The 21,291-nt window shown below is 38.5% G+C and overlaps 1 protein-coding gene across 2 annotated transcripts in view; it reads left to right on the top strand.

Moving 5' to 3' along the window:
• Window positions 1-21,291, top strand: part of ide (insulin-degrading enzyme) — a 54,870-nt gene that overhangs the window by 17,420 nt on the left and 16,159 nt on the right. The window contains exons 4-15 of one of the 2 annotated variants that reach the window (XM_061745551.1): window positions 439-608; window positions 2,107-2,229; window positions 3,230-3,342; window positions 5,353-5,515; window positions 6,507-6,599; window positions 7,370-7,461; window positions 8,420-8,500; window positions 9,806-9,909; window positions 14,054-14,156; window positions 14,264-14,386; window positions 14,774-14,856; window positions 20,014-20,158. In XM_061745551.1, coding sequence (XP_061601535.1) covers window positions 439-608; window positions 2,107-2,229; window positions 3,230-3,342; window positions 5,353-5,515; window positions 6,507-6,599; window positions 7,370-7,461; window positions 8,420-8,500; window positions 9,806-9,909; window positions 14,054-14,156; window positions 14,264-14,386; window positions 14,774-14,856; window positions 20,014-20,158 — 1,393 coding nt within the window. Of the gene's footprint in view, window positions 1-438; window positions 609-2,106; window positions 2,230-3,229; window positions 3,343-5,352; window positions 5,516-6,506; window positions 6,600-7,369; window positions 7,462-8,419; window positions 8,501-9,805; window positions 9,910-14,053; window positions 14,157-14,263; window positions 14,387-14,773; window positions 14,857-17,683; window positions 17,829-20,013; window positions 20,159-21,291 lie in introns of both variants that reach the window. The other variant, XM_061745550.1, reaches the window with a different exon arrangement.

Here is a 21,291-nt window from a genome sequence, read left to right as displayed (position 1 = left end):
AAGGAATGGAGAAAAGGAAAGAAGTGAGGGAAGAAGGAATTGAGAAAAGGAAAGAAGGGAGGGAAGGAATGGAGAAAAGGAAAGAAGGGAGGGAGAAAAGGAAAGAAGGGAGGGAGGAAGGAATGGAGAAAATAAGGAAAGAAGGAAGGAAAAGCAAAGAAGGTAATAAAGGAACGAATGACGAAAGGGAGGTAGGAAGGTAAAGGAGGGTAAAAAAGAAGGAAAAGAGGAAAGGGAGAAGGAAGGAGAGAGCAGGAGGAAAGAAGGATAGAAGAATTGGGTCATTTTGACCCAAAGACAGTACAAGGGTTAAGCTGACGCACCATTTTTCTGTTTACAACGCAGGATCATGTGCTGGTGTTGCAACAGCCGTGATTCTGAAAACTGGATTGTTCTCTTTAATCTTAGGATGTCTTCTTTTATTTTTAATCTTTCTAGGTTTGCCCAGTTCTTTCTGTGCCCTCTGTTTGACGAGAGCTGCAAGGACCGGGAGGTGAATGCTGTCGACTCTGAGCATGAAAAGAACCTGATGAACGACGCCTGGAGGCTTTTCCAGCTGGAAAAAGCCACAGGAAACTCAAACCACCCCTTCAGTAAATTTGGAACAGGTAGACCCCCAAAAACTCAACAATCCTCTTCAGACTTCATGGAAAGATTACCTAACTAAATCCTTTGGTGTAGTATTTAGATCAGAGGTCGGCAACCCAAAATGCCAAAGCCATATTGGACCAAAAACACAAACAAATATGTCTGGAGCCGCAAAAAATGAAAAGTCTTGTATCAGCCTTAGAATGAAGACACATGCTGCATGTTTCTATATTCGTTAGAACTGGGGAAGATTTGTTTTTTCATTATGTACTTCGAGAAAAAAGTTGAAATGTCGAGAAAAAAGACGAAATGTCGAGAAAAAAAGTCGAAATGTCGAGGAAAAAAAGTACTAATGCTGAGAAAAAGTCCAATCCCATGAAAAAAGTTGAAATGTCGAGATGAAAAAGGAAGAAAAAAAAGGTCAAACATTTTTGAAAAAGTAAGTCAGAAAGTGTTTCACATAGATCTATGTGTACGACGCTTTGGCGGAAGAAAAAAACCCGTCAAATCCCGCTTCCACATAGATAAATGTTGATGTCTATGTGGAAGCGTGATCTGACGGGGTATTTTCATCTGTCAAATCATCCTACCAGCACGGACACGCCGGGCCGGTGTCGTGCCAAAAAGTGATTGCCTGCCAGAATCTGATTTCTCCCCTGAAAATGGGTCTTTTCACCTGACAAAAATTGATTGAAGGCCAAATACAGTTAATGTTGTTTCTACCTAAATATGATTTGATCTCATTCTTGAGCTTCATAATCTGAAAATCTGACGTTTCAGCGCTATCGCTCAACGGGCTGCTGTGCGCGCTCCCGCGGCCAGAAATCAGATTCTGGCAGACAACTCACTCGCTTTATTTTTGCTAGTGATGCCATTACTGTTACCACCAAATAATGTGGTTTTCCTGCCTCCACCTTATCCACAACATCTCCATCTTGGTGTCCGTGAAATTTAGTGGCACGGTGGCTCGACACGTCTCATTCATCCTGACGCAGCAGAAACAAACGGCAGGTGGCGCTGGCATGCTCAGCAGGTTCATTTATATGCAAATACAGTCATGAACTACTTTGCATTGACCATTTATGGAATGAAGTGGGTGTGTAGAGGGCGGGATATGAGGAGAATTCACCTGCACAACCTTCCAGCTGGACTGTGATTTATTAAGAGAACATTGCGTGCAAGTGTGCGTGCACACGGTTTTATAAATCCGGATTTTTTTGCGCCCGCCATTTTCGGCTTTTGGGTTTACGTGCACTTTTAGTATGAATCCTACGCACTCTTTTATAAATGAGGCCCCAGAACAGTGATATTCCATAATGTTCTGGCTAAGGGTCCTTTATTTGTGTGTCTCTTTGCTCATAATCGTAGTGAAACATCCAGTTCAAGTTTTTCTAAACCAAACTATATAAGAAGAAGAAGAAATAATCCTGAGAGTCGTGTTAAGAAGGTGAAAGGTTTGGGAGTGTTTTTGTCAGAGTAAACTGATCAATCAACCAGGCTGATTAACTTTTCTTCCAGGTAATAAACTGACACTGGAGACCCGGCCGTCTCAGGACGGGATCGATGTCCGACAGGAGCTGCTGAAGTTTCACTCCACGTTTTACTCCTCCAACCTCATGGGGCTCTGCGTGTTAGGAAGAGGTGAGACTCGATCTGCCGGACGGTTATTGTGTAAATCTGGAAAAACATTTGACTCAACGTCAACAGAACTCAAGTTATCCAAGATCAGTTGACTGAGAGGGAAACGGTTCAGGTCATGTGCTAAACCACACTAATTATTATACACATGTTTACTTTTTTAACATGAGTTTATTTGCTGTATCTTGACTTCACAACTAAAATGAAATGGGACATCAAGTATGCAGCTAATATACAGGACTTTCTCAGAAAATTAGAATATTGTGATAAAGTTCTTTATTTTCTGTAATGCAATTTAAAAAAAAAAAAAAAAAAAAAAAAAAAAAAAAAAAAGTCATACATTCTGGATTCATTATAAATCAACTGAAATATTGCAAGCCTTTTATTATTTTAATATTGCTGATTATGGTTTACAGTTTAAGATTAAGATTCCCAGAATATTCTAATTTTTTGAGAAAGGATATTTGAGTTTTATTAAGCTGTAAACCATGATCAGCAATATTAAAATAATAAAAGGCTTGCAATATTTCAGTTGATTTGTAATGAATCCAGAATGTATGACATTTTCGTTTTTGTAATTGCATTACAGAAAATCACAATATTCTAACTTTCTGAAAAATCTGCCAGTGGGACAAGATTTATCTTCACTACAAGCAAAAAAATCTTGTTCCAGTGGCAGATTTTTTCTACTTATTTTAAGTGAAAATTTACTTGAAACAGGTGAAAATTGTCAAATAAGTTATTCTTCTGGTAGTTACTGGTAGTTTTAAATGTAATGAGAGTTTTTGACTAAAAATTTGAATTTAACTAGATATAAGACAAATATTCTTGTTAAGATCTTGAGTTTTTGCAGTGTGTGATAAGCAACCGTCCTATGGGTTGTTTTCATCAGGCTCTTGATTTTCTAGACTTACCTAAATCATTAAAGTTGTGTAGCTTTGTATCTAATGTTCAGGTCCCCTTTCTTGAGGAATAGTTATGAATATGTTCAACTTTTTTCCAGAATCCCTTGATGAATTGACAACCATGGTGGTGAACCTATTTGAAGAAGTGGAAAACAAAAATGTGTCTATCCCAGAATTCCCTGAGCATCCGTTCCAGGAAGAGCACCTGAAAGTGAGTCCCTTATTGTCTAACTTCACTAATCTTTCTCCGAACACTGTTCTCTAAGGCTTAAAGGGGTGTCTGTTTGTTTTACTTCACCCTGTAAGAGACTGCAGTATCAACATCTTTCCTTTTATAACTATCGTAGGACTGTCCTCTTAGTAAAACACACACAGACACAACTTTTTATTAGGGCCCGAGCACTTACAGTGCGAAGGCCCTATTGTATCTGTAGGAATTGCTATTATTATTATTTTTCTTCCGACGAAATGAGGGCCTTTTGTCCCCCTAAACGTGCCCCAAAAGTCACCAAATTTTGCACCAAGCCAGGCCTGGTGAAATATTTGATATTTAATAGTTTGCATTAATGGGTGTGGCCTAAAGGCCCTGATCCACCAAGCCGATTTTCGGCCGTCGATGAGCGTTGGTGCGTCTGTCGGCCTAGTTTTCCCGGTGTGTCCCGCACGTCGCCACAGGTCGGACTCCCGTCGGGACCTTTTCAGCCGATTCAACATGTCGAATCGGCGTCGGGACGTCGGTCAACAGCTCACTCTGTGATTGGCTGTTCCCAGAATTTCCCAGAATGCTTTTCGTCGTCATTTACGGACTGAATCAAAAAAAAAAACATGGCGGACATTTCTTATTTTTTAGTGAATAAAATCAATATTTTGAGTTAGTTTCTGCATGAAAATGCGTTTTGATTACATTTGTAGCGAGAAATATATATTTTACTTTCATAATATTCACTCAGTGAATGTACATAATCACTCTCTTTCCTGTTGTTGCGAAGTCTTTTTCAAACCTCGCCAGAATAAAGGCTGATTTATGGTTCCGCGTTACACCAACGCAGAGCCAGAGGGCGTAGGCTCTGCGTCGATTTAACGCGGAACCATAAATCATCTCCCGAGCCGGCAGGCAGAAATCCCGAAATTTTCGGAGCAAATTTCTTAACAGGCGTAGCTACAACTGTTAGATTTCATCTATTAAACCAACATTTATCTTCCTAAATGATTTATTTCAGCCAGCGGTAATTCTCCACAGAGCTGCAGGTGGTTTTGTATTGCACTTATGTTTTCTCAATAAAGCTTTGAAAAAAAAAAGCGCTGTCCCCCTCCTTGAGCCCCTGAATACAGACTACCGCTGCCTGCTGGTATTGAGGGGAATTACCTCTCACACATGCGCAGAACGTACGTGCTAGTTCGCCGTCGGGTGTCGTCTTCGCGGTGTGTCTAGTGCTTGTTTTTGAGCCCGACACAGGCGACGCGAGGCGACACATTAGTCGGCCGACAGCGGGCGACGTCGGGTTGGTGTGTCCTGGGCCTAATGGCTCAACAGCGCCCCCTAGAAAACTTCGTGCCTCAAACCCCACAATACGGTTTGACGTACATGCACGAAAATCGGTACACACCTGTATCATGTCGCAACTTAAAGAAAAGTCTCTTGGCGCCATGGCCGAAACCTAACAGGAAGTCGGCCATTTTGAATTAATCATGTAATTTTGGCGCAATGTATGCCATTCCTTCGGCAGTAAATACGGCCTGAACCGTAACGTGCACCCAGGTGTTATACATCAAAATGTGCGTCTCCATCCTGCGACTACGCGCATTACTTTTCTCAGTCAAAAGCGTTACCGTGGCGACGCTAGACGCCAAAAAGTGCACCCCCCCCTTCATCTGATTGGTCCATATTTGATAGTTGCTACTTTCTGCCATAACTTTTGAATGGTTTGACATAAAGACTCGTGGGTGGTGTCATCGGACTTGATTTTGAGTCCTTGAACATAATTGCTGCAAATTAGCCTCCCCACCCTTCTTCTGATTGGTCGATATTTGATAGTTCCTACTTTCTGCCATAACTTTTGAATGGTTTGATATAGAGTCGTGGGTGGTTTCATCCACTAAATGTCCAGTTCTGAAGAATCTACATCAAGTCATACAAGCTTCCACTGCAGCCTGAACGTTACATGGGTGGAGGACCGTTCATCTCTGCTTGCAGCTTTAATTTGTTCTTTTTCTTTTCCAGCAATTCTACAAAGTGGTTCCGATCAAAGACATCAGGAACTTGTACGTGACGTTCCCCATCCCGGACCTGCAGAAGTATTACAAGTCAAACCCAGGACATTATCTGGGACATCTGATCGGTCACGAAGGACCTGGAAGTTTGTTATCGGAACTGAAATCTAAAGGTACCTGAAACCTGGCAACAAAAAAAAGATGACTTGGTGGAAAGTGTTTTTCGTTTTTTAACAATTTGAAATGATAAATCACGGTATAACAAATGTGCAACTTATTGGCGTTACAAGGCTTATGTTAATTTGCTTCAAAATCTTGAATACTTTAATTCCCAACATAATGATCTGTCTTCCTCCACTTTATGCTTGGACGTTGCTTTAGTCCTTCATTTAATCTGTCAGTCCACGGACAGAAAGACAAAAATACACCTGTGGATGTTTGAATTAATTAACTCTCCTCAATTTGTATCTCCCATCTCCACTAAAGAAGTGTTTTAATATTGTTTAGAAGTACGTTGGTTTCTACCCTACACATCAGTTGTTGATTTGACTTGAGATTGCCAGTTTCTTTTATCATCTATTATATAACACCAAGAAACCTTTTTAAATATTTAGTAATAATAATTTGTTTAAATCAAACCACTTGTTTAATTTACATGTTTCTGTTATAGTCATTTCCAGGAACTCTATTAAATTCTCCCAAAAACAAAAAATATCTTTTGTCTATAAATAGTACTAATTGGAATTCTGTAGCTGCCGTCCAAATGTCATTAATTTTAAGAATAAAATAATATTGAACCCAAATCTAAAATCTGGGGCAAACCGCAAGCAGCGTCCAAGGATGAAGATGTTCCTGCCTCTTTAATTACTTTCCACCCCTCAGATACCAGACGGTTCTAATTTATTTAGTAATGTGTCATGATTAATACTAAAAGCTTTTTAAGGATCTACGAATGTTCCCACTGCAAACTGCTTGAGTTCTACAGCATTTGCAATTTCCTCATCTGAAAACATTAAAGCCAGCGATGTTGAACTGTTTAGAGAAATGTATGTTTATCCAGGATATTATTCAATCTGTTAATCATCAGTAAAGAAACAGAGCTGTAATTTGTGAAGTATTAATTTCAGAGCCCTTTTAAAAGCCATTGTGATAACTGTTTTAAAGGATGGGTGAACACTCTCGTCGGAGGACAGAAAGAAGGAGCCAAAGGCTTCATGTTCTTCATCATCAACGTGGACCTGACGGAGGAAGGACTCCGTAAGTTCTTCCTGTTCCTGTAGAGCAGGAGTCAGTAAACCGCGGCTTTTTAGCACCGCCCTAGTGGCTCCTGGAGCTTTTTTAGGAAATGTTTGACCTTTTTTCTCTTTTTTTTCTTCCCTTTTTTCTCTTTTTTTCCCTTTTCTCGGCATTTCGACTTTTTTTTCTCGGCATTTCGACTTTTTTTCTCGGCATTTCGACTTTTTTTTTCGGCATTTCGACTTTTTTTTCTCGACATTTCGACTTTTTTTTCTCGACATTTCGACTTTTTTCTCGACATTTCGACTTTTTTTTCTCGACATTTCGACTTTTTTTTCTCGACATTTCGACTTTTTTCTCGACATTTCGACTTTTTTTTCTCGACATTTCGACTTTTTTTTCTCGACATTTCGACTTTTTTTTCTCGACATTTCGACTTCTTTTTTTTCTCGACATTTCGACTTCTTTTTTTTCTCGACATTTTGACTTTTTTTCTCGACATTTCGACTTTTTTGCATAATGAAAAAAATAAATCTCCCCCAGTTCTATCTAATATAGAAACATGCAGCATGTGTTGTCTTCATTCTAAGGCTGATACAAGACTTTTAATTTTTTGCGGCTCCAGACATATTTGTTTTTTGTGTTTTTGGTCCAATATGGTTTTAAAACATGTGTTGCCGTCCCCTGCGGTAGATAAATAAATAGTGCTGCACCTTTACTATGTTCTTTATGCCGTAACACAGATGTGTGTGTAAACGAAGCATGAATCTGTTCTTGATCTGTCTCTGCAGTGCACGTGGACGACATCATCTTCCACATGTTCCAGTACATCCAGAAACTGCGCACCGAGGGACCTCAGGAATGGGTGTTTGAAGAGTGCAAAGTAACTAACGTTTAATCTGCCTCGTCACGTCTTTTTTTTTAAACTTTAAGATTTTCAGTTTTTTTATAAAGAAAGGTAAAAAAAAAAAAGACAAAAAACAAGATTGTGGGTAACCACTAGGTGGAGGCAGAACATGCATGAACTGCAATATAAAACATGGTATGTACAATAAATAAAGTAAGTGATACTCTCAGCAAAATGTAAAGTCAAAAATAACAACAGAAAAACAAACAACAAAGAAAGAAAAAAGAACAGATAGGCACTGTCACACATGACGCATGGAGATCAGAAGAAATGAAGCACAGCGGTTTTTAAATTGGTAGACAGGATTAAATGATTATGGGACTGCAGACAGTTGAATATTTTCTTTAATGTGCTTCAGGAAAAGCCTCGTCACGTCTGAACGGGAGGACGTATTTAACCCGTAGGGTTTGATAATCTGTTTAGAAACTGGTGCAAAAAAGGACAGAACAGAAATTAATATAATCAAGGCAAGTTTATTTTTATAGCACAATTTAACACAAGGTAATTCAAAGTGCTTTACATCAACATTAAAAGCGGCAAGACACATTAAACAGTAAATAATAAAATGATAAGAAAAGAGGTAAAATAATAAAAAGTTGTTAAAAGTAAGGGCAGTAGATCCAGCAGGTTCATCTCATTCTTACAATGGCAAGAATTACGTTTCTATACGGTCAAAACGTACAAAGACCAGGTCAAATACAGTATTACCAAAGTAATCTGTAACAGTTTGTACGGTGAATTAAACCAATTTGACAATTCTATGTCACAATGTCTGTTTCCAGGTCTTATCAAATCGAATCAAACCTAACAGCTGAATGTAACTTTGCCAAACTAAAAGTATAGATTTTTATTTACTTTTGTGCCTCACTGAGTTTAATCCGCTGTTTGATCTGTATTCGTTGTGACTTTTACCTGTTTCTAATCTCTTTTGCAGGATTTAAGCAAAGTTGCGTTCAGATTCAAGGACAAGGAGCGGCCGCGCGGCTACACGTCCAAAGTGGCAGGATTACTACACGTAGGTTCATCTGTTCGTCTGCAAAACACGTTTCAAGGAACATTATGAAAGATGACCTGCCGTCGTCAGCAGAACCAACTGATGCTGCTTCTTGTTTGTTTTTTTCAAATTCTGTTTATTGATTTTCTCTCAAATAACCAAAATACAAAACATTCATAACAACAAGCCCAAAAACACACCCCCCCCCCCCAAGGTCCAGCAAAAGCACTCGACAGAAAATATGTGAATACATAAAATAAATAGTAGTAGCAATAACAATCAAAAGTAAAGAATAAAAGAAAATAAAAGGACTTTCTTCTTTTTTCCTTTTTTTTCATTTACGTTTCGACTTTTTTCTCGACGTTTCGACTTTTTTCCTCGACGTTTCGACTTTTTTCCTCGACGTTTTGACTTTTTTCCTCGACGTTTCGACTTTTTTCTCGACATTTTGACTATTTCCTCGAGGGGGAAAAAAAGATGCAGGTATAAATACATACATACAATGCATTTGTCAATTGGAATTACATTAGCCCATTTCCTGTATAAGAACAGCAAGGTCACAATAAAAGGGGCACCTGCTGCTGCTTTTGACTTTTATTTGGGGAGAAGACTGATTTTTCAGAGGTACAGTCATAATTAAGATGTATTTATCGTGGTCTGTAGAATGCTGCTGGATCAAGGTGGGACTGATCTGACTTTTGTTGCACATCCGTGTCCTTTGTTTAGTCCAACATAGAATAAAGTCTCAATACTGTGTAGCCTGTGTGTTCTGTGAGATCATGCTTTTGTTTTTAGTTTTTGTTTTTTACATTTAACTTATGCACATTTATGCGACAGCTTTTGTTACAAATAAGGCAAGGCAAGTTTATTTGTACAGAACATTCAACACAAGGTAATTCAAAGTGCTTTACATCAACATTAAAAGCAGCAAGACACAATTAAACCGTAAATAACAAATAAAATGATTTAAAAAAAAAAAAGAAGAGGTAAAATAATAAAAAGCACAAGTTGTTAAAAAGTAAGGGCAGTAGATCCAGCAGGTACATCTCTTTCTTAAAATGGCAAGAATTACGTTTCTATACGGTCAAAACGTACAAAGAACGGGGCAAATACAGGATTACAAAAGTAATCTGTAACAATTCGTACGGTGAATTAAAACAAGTTGACAATTCTACGTCACAATGCCTGTGAATAAGTTTGACTTTGGTACTGGAAGATTAACAATGATCAAAATAATTATTGAAGCATTTCCCATTAAAAGTTGTACAGGTAATTACTCTGTACAGGCTGTACGGTTCTCACACGTCTCGGGTCCGTGTTTTTCAGTACTATCCTCTGGAAGAAGTCTTGGCAGCGGAGTATCTTCTGGAGGATTTCAGGCCGGATCTGATCGAAATGGTGCTGGATAAGCTGAGACCAGAAAACGTCAGGTGAGTCTGAATGAGGTTTCCTCTTTAATACATTAAAGCATTTACCCTACAGCATGTGAAGCAACCACACATGAAGAACTGATGAAATACACACATACCTACATACTACACATACTTTCACTAACGAAAAATAAGCCAAAATGCAAAGCAGCCTGCAGAGAAACTAATTCCACCCTTGCTGCTTCTGCAGGCATTAAGAGGGAGAAGCAGCCGGTGCTGCAGAACGCACTCGGGAGCAAATTACAAGTTTTGAGTGGCTGCTTTTACTGAAGCACCCAGGTGGAAAATTGATGCATAGAAGAAAAAACTTCAGCAGTGACTGTAAAAAAGATTCAATTATTTCCTGCCAATTTGCAAGTATCAAACTGGATTACTTTTTTATTAAAACCAGTGTTTGACTAAATTGAAGCAATAATTAGTATTACATTTTATTTAAAGGCGCCTTTCTTGGCACTCAAGGTCGCCGTACACAACACATTAAAAAAAAATAAAAACAGTAGAACACATTTAAAAACAGCAGCAGTAAAAAGAGAGGAAAAAAAGAGGCAGAGAAATGAACATTAACTGAGATAGGCAGTTTTGAACAGATGCGTTTTGAGTTGTGATTTGAAATGAGTTAATGTATAGAGGGAATGCACATGACTTTACAGATGCAACTTCACAGCGGGTTACGAGTGTCAGCGTAAACTTTAAGTTTGAGCAACTGGAAAACATCTAAAATGGGAAAGAGCTTTTGTGCGATCGACTATACTCATAGATTTAGCAAGAAATCAGAGTTATCTTTTTACAGACTGACGAAAAATAAGCATAAGAGAGACAAATGGATCGATTGTTGAAGGAACTTTGAGTCTGTCTTTCATCATGTGGTTGTAGCAGCTTGATTTAATGTTGCAGAATCTGATAAATGATTAGTTTAGTTGAGCAGATGTAAGCAACTAGGCTTTTCAAGTATTAAAGTGGTTGTAAAAATAGATGAGAGAGAAAAGAAAAGGAGGAGAGAGACCGCCAAGCTCCCAAAGTAAATCCTTTGGTGCTCCCCCGGTCTCTTCCCAGCAGTAATATTTCATATAAGTGAGTGAAGATGCCGTTTCAGATTAGTTTGTTTGTCTGTCTCTTTAAGAGAATATTATAATTTGGGGGTCGGGTCACCAATGAGCAGCTGTTTCACAATTCACTTTAGATTTCCTGGCTTGGGCTGGCCAGTACAGGATCATGAAGGGGTGAAGTAGTGACATGGTGTAATATGTCACGTGTTGATCATCTGAAGTTGCATTTATCTAATTAGGGCCCGAGCACTGACAGTGCGAAGGCCCTATTGTATCTGTAGGAATTGTTTTTCTTCCGACGAAAGGAGGACCTTTTTTCCCCCTAAACGTGCCCCAAAAGTCACCAAATTTTGCACCAAGCCAGGCCTGGTGAAAACTGTGATATTTAATGGTTTGCATTAATGGGCGTGGCAAAATGGCTCAACAGCGCCCCCTAGAAAACTTTGTGCCTCAAGCCCCACAATACGGTTTGACGTACATGCACAAAAATCGGTACACACCTGTATAGGGGTGGGTATTGGGAAGGACCTCACGATACGATACGCATCACGATACTTGAGCCACGATACGATACACATTGCGATATCCCGATTATGCAATATCCCGATTATTATATTCTACATAGTTCACCGAAAAATTTAAAAATGCATTACACATCTTAAAATCCAAGTTGTATATATGTACATCAGATGATAGTGATGGATCTTAAAATCCGAGTTGCACGTTCATCAGATTATAATGACAATTCATGGGACAAACTAAGTCAAAACAATGTTTTATTATAACTATACAAGCTAAACTTACAACATATTTGTATATGTTTTTCATATTATTTACATCATATGAAATTAACATTAAATTTAGTATGAGGTTGCTTTAATTATGTGGCAAATGATAATAAACACAAGAAAGATGGGTACTAAAACCAAGGACAGGCACAGTGATCAGTCAGTATAGATATAAATCCATAAATAAATAAACCTCTGTCCATTATTTTTCATTTTTTAAGGACAGGCAATTGTGTTATATAAAAAATGAAATAAAACGTGAAATAAAACCTGAGCTCAGTGCAGGAACTCCCAGGGTTGGTAGAGAGTGGCAATGCCCAGGTGCCTCATTTAAAATGGAGTGCGTAGGATTCATACTAAAAGTGCACGTACTCTCAAAAGCCGAAAATGCCGTGCGCAAAAAAAAATCCGGATCAATAAAACCATGTGCACGCAGACTTCCACGCAGTCCAGCTGGAAGGTTGCGTAGCTGAATCCGCCTCCTATCACGCCCAGAAATGCATATGGATGAGCCTGCTGAGCATGCGCAGTGGCTTTCTGCAACCTGTTTGGCGCAGATCCATGGTTTGGCGTCAGAATGAATGAGAAGTAGCAACCACCGTGACACTGACTTTCACGGAGACCTAGATATGATGTGGAGGACAGGAAAACCACATTATTTGGTGGTCACAGTAAAAGTTAGAATAAGTATATAAATAGTAGGCTATACAATAAAATAAAGCGAGTGAGTGGCAGCACGCCGTTGCTGCGCAAAACGCCGTGAGTTCCCCGGCGCAACAGGGGGGACATGTCCCCCCGTCTTTTCAAAATGATGTATTTGTCCCCCCCACTTTTTACAGTTTAAAAACTAACGGTAGGATCAGCAAATCATCAAGACACTCGGGGCGGCGGCCCGGCAGCCCCCGCTCCCCCTCCTCCCTCCCGTCTCCCCTCAGAGCTGCTCTAGGCTGATTTATGGTTCCGCGTTACACCAACGCAGATCCTACGGCGTAGGGTACGCGGCGACGCGCACCATACGCCAGACCCTACTGCGCGGGCTCTGCGTTGGTGTGACGCAGAACCGTAATTCCGGCTGTAACAACATGAGCGCACGTACCCTGCATGACAGGCAGACACACACGGGGTCGGGGAGAAGGGAGTATTTCTTTAATTTTTATTTTTTTTAAAACTTTATCCTTATGAACGCAATTGTTATATAGTCCAACTTTCCTTATTTTAATCAGAACACTTCCTTTTTTCAGCGTGGAGTAGTGGGCTCGGAGCGGCAGTCACCCCCCCCACCCACCCCGACCCCCCCCCGCCGCCTGCTCCGTTATCAGCACTATTTTATTATAAGTCTGATATATGTTGTGATGATATGTGATGACATTATTAAGAGTATAACATGAATCTGGCTTCATTTCACCACCTCACAGCCTGCGTCGCCAGTTCCCCGTGTCTTAAGTAAATTCTTACGGGAGGGTCCCGGTTGCCGTAAAGATACGCAGATTTTTCGGTTAGTTTTTTCTTTTTAGATCCGAGACTTTGCGTAGAAGGTGGCTTCCGCAACTTTCAGGCGCTTTTTCTGCGCAAGCAAGCTTTATAGATGAGGCCCCAGGACTGTCACTTAGGTAGGAGCACTGGGTGATATAATGGGGAAAAAATCGGGGATAAAAAAAAAAAAAAAAATCGATATTCAAATTTTGAATATCGATATTGAATCGGCTGGAAAAGTATCGCGATATATTGCCATATCGATATTTTTGCCCACCCCTACACCTGTATCATGTCACTTAAAGAAACTTAAAGAAAAGTCTCTTGGCGCCATGACTGAAACTCAACAGGAAGTCGGCCATTTTGAATTAATCGTGTAATTTTGGCGCAATTTATGCCATTCCTTTGGCAGTTAATACGGCCTGAACCGTAACGTGCGCCCAGGTGTGTTTTACATCAAAATATGAGCCTAGATCCTGCGACGATGTGCATTACTTTTCTCAGTCAAAAGCGTTACCGTGGCGACGCTAGATGCCAAAAAGAGCGCCCCCCCTTCATCTGATTGGTCCATATTTGATAGTTCCTACTTTCTACAAAAACTTTTGAATGGTTTGATACAGAGAGTCGTGGGTGGTTTCATCCACTAAATGTCCAGTTCTGAAGAATCTACATCAAGTCATACAAGCTTCCACTGCAGCCTGAACGTTACAAGGGCGGAGGGCCGTTCATCACTGCTTGCAGCTTTAATTTATAAATTATATCCTGATGCATAAACTTCAGGGTTGAAGGATTTGTTTTTTCTCTCTACTATAGCTGTATCTTTCTCTTATTTTCCAGAGTTGCCGTGGTGTCCAAGTCCTTTGACGGGCAAACGGACAAGACGGAGGAATGGTACGGCACGTGTTACAAGCAGGAAGCCATCTCTGAAGAAACCCTCAAGGTGGAGTTTAAATAACCAGAGTTCTCCCTTCAAACTGATCCAGATCCTGCGTTTAAACTCTCCAGCTCTTTGGATGTAAAACAACTGTTTTATTGTGTGTGGTTTAGACGTGGGCTAAAGCAGATCTCAACGGCAAGTTCAAGTTACCGATGAGGAACGAGTTCATCCCCACTAACTTTGAGATCTACCCTCTGGAGAAAGACGCTCCCTCCGTCCCCACTTTAATCAAGGCAAGTGCTTCGGCTTCAGCTTCATCTGAGTTCTGTCTCTTTTAATTCCTGCCTTCAGCTCCTGGAAATCTGTTTCTTTCATATGGAAATGCTGTGTTGTGATCGAGACATCAAAACTCAGACTGTGATTTGAAGATCAGAACAACTAGGCTTTAACAAGTGTCTACATATTCACATCCCTGAAGGAATTATTGAATGAAAACCACTGAGCTTTTATTCTTTTATTGGAGAAAGACCTGTCAGAGTAACTTTGTTCCTTCTTTTTTTCTGTGACACATCGTCTGGGGTTTAAGCGTCTCCCTGTCAGAACTTAAACGGTTGAGTCTGTACGGAGTGAACGTGAAGATAATAGTTATAAGATAATAAACTGGTGTTTATTCCCTCCAGGACACGGCGATGAGCAAGGTTTGGTTCAAGCAGGATGACAAGTTCTTCCTCCCCAAGGCTTGCCTGAACTTTGAGTTCTTCAGGTACGTCATTTATGGTGATTTATTTATACTCCAGGGTAGCTGGAGGGAATATGTCAAAAATCATTGAAATCGTGCACTTGGTGACAAGTTTTTGATATTTGGCATGGTGTTAGTTATGGACATACGGTTTCCAAAAACCACCGCAAACAAATTGGGACAGCCCCTAGTGGCCGGTTTGCTCCTAGATTGTTGTATATTGTCACTTTCTCTACTTTTTTGCTGCTAGGAATTAAATTCTGAGATAAATGTCCTATTTCAAGGTCATGTTGAAGGTCAAATTAAATTTTCGAGGTCATTTTCTGCCCAAAAAACTCCAGAATTAAGTCACATAGAAAGATTATAGAAGGCTCTAGACCCATATTTTCACCCCCAAGGAATGCAGTTTTCTGTTTATTGGACAGTAGTGTCAATAATCTGATTGGGTGAGAACAGTGGCTTCATTCAGGCTTAAGATGAACAGAACCTCAGAACAAAGTCACAGTGAAAGAATATTATTTTATTAAAATAACACACAAAAAACATCAGCTCTGCATATTTAAACTCAACACCTACAAAGCCGCCTCTATCGCCTTATCGCTTATTGATTCATTTTGAATTTTCTGCAAACTGGCCACTAGGGGGCCGGCCCAATTTGTTTGCGGTGGTTTTTGAAAACCTTATGTCCATATTTAACACCATGCTAAATATCAAAAACCTGTCACCAAGTGCAGGATTTCCATGAATTCCCTCCCAGCTAGGGGGGAAACGCAGCACGTGTTTACTCAGAATATTAGGTTTAACTGAACAGAGAGGTTTAATATCGTTCCACCTTCCAGGTGTAGATAGATGAGAGGAATCAGCATTACATAAACCTGGATGAGATTTCAGTTAGAAGTGGGAACCAGGCAGTTATTGGAGCTGCTGTAAGAGAAACGTATCTAAAGTACCTGAGGGAAGTGTTAATTTTATACTAAGAAGCTGCACTTCCCAATTACAACTGTAAGTAGAGAAAAGCTTAAAAGGTGGAGGCGCTCAGATTTCTAGATGAACCAGGAACAGGAAAATCAGCAGGGAAATTTCTCACTGATTCAGTTTGGGACTTTACAAACGCTGCTTCAAACTAAAATCAACTACTAATAAACTTCTTCAGAGTTGTTTCGTTATCTGCTGCAGTCTGGTTCCACGTCGGCTTTAATTAGTCTGAGTGCTTTTGAACACAATGTGGGTTCAATCAAAGCTAAATGATCTCGTAGTCGAGTTGACGTTAGTTTTCGTCAATACTTGCACCGTTAGAACTAGGACTGCAACGATTCCTCGAGTAACTCGATTACAGAAAATGACTGAGGAATTTCCTCGGCCGCGAAGCCTCGTTTAAATAAAAAAATAAGTTTAAACTTCCCAGTCCTGGCCCGGGACTGACAAGTGACAATGAGAAAACGCAGCAAAGCAAAAGTAATAAGAGATGCCAACGCTGTGAGATCATTCCAAATTAAAAATGAATAAAAAATAATTATAAAAAGACCTCGGCCCACACGGTGTAAGACTCAAAATTTAAAAGCAGTGTTTAAGAATATTTTTTACTTTTGATACTTAGAAAAAACAAGTTCTTTTTTTAAATGTCTCTGGGAATGTTAAGTTTGAAATAATTTTATTTATCTATATTGGAAAATTTAACAAACAGTTTACTACTTTGCATAAAATGTTAATGTCAATTATTCTCATAAAATAAACAAATTCTTTTTTTTATTAAGGGATCTGTCTTGTTTTCTATTGTATATTTGTAATTGGGCTTTAATCAAGTAAAAGTAAGTTTTATCCAATTAAGCGATGTAATATTTGATAGAATAATCGATCACCAAAATATTCGATAGCTGCAGCCCTAATTACTGTGGAAGCATATCAGGGCCTATTTTCAATTGAAACTGCATTTGCAGAAATGCTTTTTCATTTTAAGAATGTGGCTGCATTATTTGACTCAAAAATCGAATTAATAATATATAATCCGATTTGCATTTAAATTTTTTTAATTTCTTCAAGACTGCTTATTCTTGTACTTAATTCAAATTAAAAAGAAAAAGATGTTTGAGATTTAATTTTCAAATCATGCCTCAGCAAATAGTGACCAATATTCAATTTTAAATCTAAAATGTGAAAATTAAAATGCATTTGCAGAAATGCTTTTTCATTTTAAGAATGTAGCTGCATTATTTGACTCATTTGACTCTGGGATTGGAAATTAGTTTTTTAATTTTGACCACTCTTTTGCGGGCAGAGCTTGAAAGAGAAAAAGCAATGTCCTCTTTGTTTTCTTTTTGATTATGACATCAAATGTGCAGCGTAAAGAAGACAATGGCAATTCAAATTGGATGATTTATTCTTAATTTTATTTGAGTCAAATAATGCAACCACATTCTTAAAATGAAAAAGCATTTCTGCAAATGCATTTAAATTTTCACATTTTAGATTTAAAATTGAATATTGGTAACTATTAAAATTAAATCTCACATGTCTTCTTTTTAATTTGAATTAAGTACAAGAATAAGCAGTCTTGAAGAAGAAAATTAAAACGCTATATATATATATATATATATATATATATATATATATATATATATATATATATATATATATAATTTGATTTTTGAGTCAAATAATGCAGCCACATTCTTAAAATGAAAAAGCATTTCATTTGAAAATAGGCCCTCATATGCTTCCATAAATTACAGTCCCGTGTGCAGCAGTAAATCGTATGTTAATGTTCAGAAACGTGGACCTGCAGCCTCATCTGCTGTCAGGAGAAAGTGTAGAGACCCGTCCTTCTGTGTGACCCCTGCAATTCTCTCTGCAGCCCGTTTGCATACGTGGACCCGTTGCATTGTAACATGGCGTATTTGTACCTGGAGCTCCTCAAGGACTCTCTCAACGAGTATGCATATGCAGCCGAGCTAGCCGGCTTGAACTATGACCTGCAAAATACCGTCTATGGGATGTATGTAAGTATTCATGGCTCTCTTTGCCCTCACGTTCCCCCATCCTGAACTCATCACCTCCGGCCGGAGCAGCGGCAGCTTAGCCAGTCCTGGGTTCACGGGTCACATTAATTATTAATTATTACATTATTTATTTCTCAGCTTGTGTAATCAGAGCTTAACAAAACCAACCCGTGTGGACTAAGATGCATTTCCAAGACCTTCCAACCCAGGTTTGGTTAGGTTAGTCTCTGTTCTGTCTATATGTTCATTCTTCCGCCGTTCGTTGTTCCTCCTTAAGGCTGAATTCTGGTTCTGCGTTAAACCTACGCCGCAGCAGTCGTGAACTTTCAGCGCTCTTTTCTTCGTGTGTGTGTGACTGGTTGTTTTTTTTTTTTTTTTCACTATAGTTGTCCTTATCTCTTTGATTCACTGTGACCGGAAAAACCAGAAACTAAACCAAGTATCAAGGCGTATTGTATGGAGGTAGATTTTTGTCTTCTACAGCCAAAAACACCAAATGATTTAATCAAAAAAAAAAAGACTTCAAAACTTTTTTCACTTCAATCAAATAAAAAATAATTTCAAATCGAAAAAAAATATTTTAAATCCAAAACAAAGTGTTCAAATGCAATTTTTGGGTCTCAAATATTTTTTTGCATTCGAACACTTTTCTTCTTTGATTGAACGTTTTTTTTTTTTATTGAAGTGATTTTCTTTTATTGAAATGTTTTTTTCCTTTTTGGAGCAACTTCTTTTTTGATTAAATGATAAAGACACAAATGTGGCCCAAACACAAAAAACACTACAAACAAAAAAACTTCACTTCTATCGAATAAAACATTTCCAATCAAAGAAAAACAGTGTTCAAATGTATTTTTTTGAGTCTCAAATATTTGTTTGCATTCAAACACTTTTTTTCTTTGATTAAAAATTTTTTTTTTGATTGATTTTCTTTTGAAAATATATTTTTTGATGATTATTAATATTAATAATAATACATTTTATTTATAGGGCGCCTTTCATGGCACTCAAGGTCGCCGTACAACAACAAATACATTCAATAAAATAATTAAACCAAACTCATAAAATATAAACGGACAACTTGATTGAAGCAATCTTTTTTTTTTATTGAATAAATAAGACTCAAATCTACCTCCATAGTATCGCACCGCGGAGAAATGGAGTGACGGAGAAGTCCGAAAGATTCACGAAGGCGTTGCTTCGCGGCAACGTCGTCGCGGCAACGGCGTCGCGGCGTCGGCTCTGCGTTGGTTTAACGTGGAACCATAATTCAGGCTTTATTCACCTCCACCAACTACCGTAATAGAGGTTCCCTCATATGCCATCATTTATTTTCTCCTTTAGAGTCGGACAAAAATTGAATGGGTTATTGAAGTTGATCTGAGAGCAGCGGTATTTGTTTGCGGGACAGAAAGCTGGTCAAGCGGCTGCATATACATACTCTTCTTATCGTTCTTTTACATGTGCATTGTCTTGTTTTTTTGGTTGTTTTTTTTTGCTTTGTTTTTTACGACGGAGTATTAGGGAAATTACGAAAATAAAGTCATAATAATATGAGAATAAAGTCGTAATATTACGACTTTATTCTCGTAATATTACGACTCGTAATATTACGAGAATAAAGTGGTAATATTACGAGAATAAAGTGGTAATAATACGAGAATAAAGTTGTAATATTATGAGAATAAAGTCGTAATATTACGAGAATAAAGTGGTAATATTACGAGAATAAAGTGGTAATATTACGAGAATAAAGTTGTAATATTACGAGAATAAAGTCGTAATATTACGAGAATAAAGTGTTAATTTATGAGAACTCTAACAGGAAGAGTGTGTTAAAATGTTGAATATTGAGCATCTTGTGAAGTTATATTTATATATTTAATATTACGACTTTATTCTCGTAATATTACCACTTTATTCTCGTAATATTACCACTTTATTCTCGTAATTTTACGACTTTATTCTCGTAATATTACCACTTTATTCTCGTAATGTTACGACTTTATTCTCATAATATTACAACTTTATTTTATTTCGACTTTATTCTCGCAACATTATGACTTGATTCTCGTAATTTCCAATTTTTTTTGTCTTATTTTTCGCCCTAATACTCCGTCGTAGTTTTTGTGCCTCATCGTAGACCAACCTGTTTTTTGTTTTATTTTGTTCTTCCCTCCATTAGTCGCTACCTTTACGCAGATCCCCTGCACTGCAACATGACGTACTTGTTGCTCAGGTTACTGAAGGATGATTTAAGAGAGTATACATATGCAGCCCGCCTGGCCGGGCTGGTGTACGGCGTGGCCTCGGGCATGAATGCCATCATCGTAAGTAAAGCTGTGTGGCGGTGACGGGTCAGCCTTGGCTTTCTGCGCTTAGTTTGGCTGTGTGAAGTTCTGTCCTGTTTATCCACATATAGAGATATTTTTGTTTGCACACGACTTTAATGTCATTACTATTATAGAGGGAATGCATTGACGTCACTTCCCCTCTGGACCACGGCCCCTTACTCACACCGAGTGGCAAAACATCAGCAAAAATGGCAAAAAAATCCCTAAATACTTTCACAAACAGACAAACTTTTAGAGTTTGGATGGAAAAAATCTCACACGTTTCTTTGTCACGCCTCAAATTAGAAGCAAACGCACTGCAGCAAAAACTCAAAATCTTACCAGCAATATTTGTCTTATTTCTAGTTAAAAAGTCTCAATTTTAGTCAAAAAATCTCATTACACTTAAAACAAGACTCATTACCAGGAAAATAACTTGTTATTTGATAATTTTCACCTGTTTCAAGTAAATTTTCACTTGAAATAAGTAGAAAAAGCTGCCAGTGGAACAAGATTTATCTTCTCTACATAAACAGAGTTTTCAAAAATCTTCACTTTGCCCGGAGTTTTTTAAACATTCGTTTATTTGCGTTTTCAAGTGGATGACGGGTCCAAACGTAGGAACATTTCTTCGATTTAGCAGATACCCGGCTACGTGTGGATGGGGTCTAAGACAAATATTCTTGGTAAGATTTTGAGTTTTTGCAGTGTACAGTCGATCGCACAACAGCTCTTTCCCATTTTAGATGTTTTCCAGTTGCTCAAACTGAAGGTTTACGCTGACACTCAGTCTTTCTGACACTCAGTCTTTCTGACACTCAGTGAGCGTAAAATGCTGTGAAGTCTCATCTGTGACGTCATGAACATTCCCTCTATAATCTCTGAAAGCATCCTTGTAAGACCTTGGGCTTTTATTAAAAACACATGTTCAAAAAAGCCTTTTATTCATCAACCTGACAGGCACTTGTACATTTGACATTAAGAACCATTTGAGAACTTAAATCTGCTGCTTTTATTGTAACACACACGAGATCCGTCCAGTGTTACTGGGACGAGCCAGAAAGTAGTCGGAGCAGAAACGTTTCTGCTCAGTTTTCTTTGGTTCCAAGGTTAAACTCGCTTTGGCATTA

Source organism: Cololabis saira, chromosome 17 (genome assembly GCF_033807715.1).
Source record: "Cololabis saira isolate AMF1-May2022 chromosome 17, fColSai1.1, whole genome shotgun sequence".
Classification (NCBI taxonomy): domain Eukaryota; kingdom Metazoa; phylum Chordata; class Actinopteri; order Beloniformes; family Belonidae; genus Cololabis; species Cololabis saira.
Note: the sequence above shows the minus strand (reverse complement) of the source record. Positions and strands in the feature narration are given on the sequence as shown.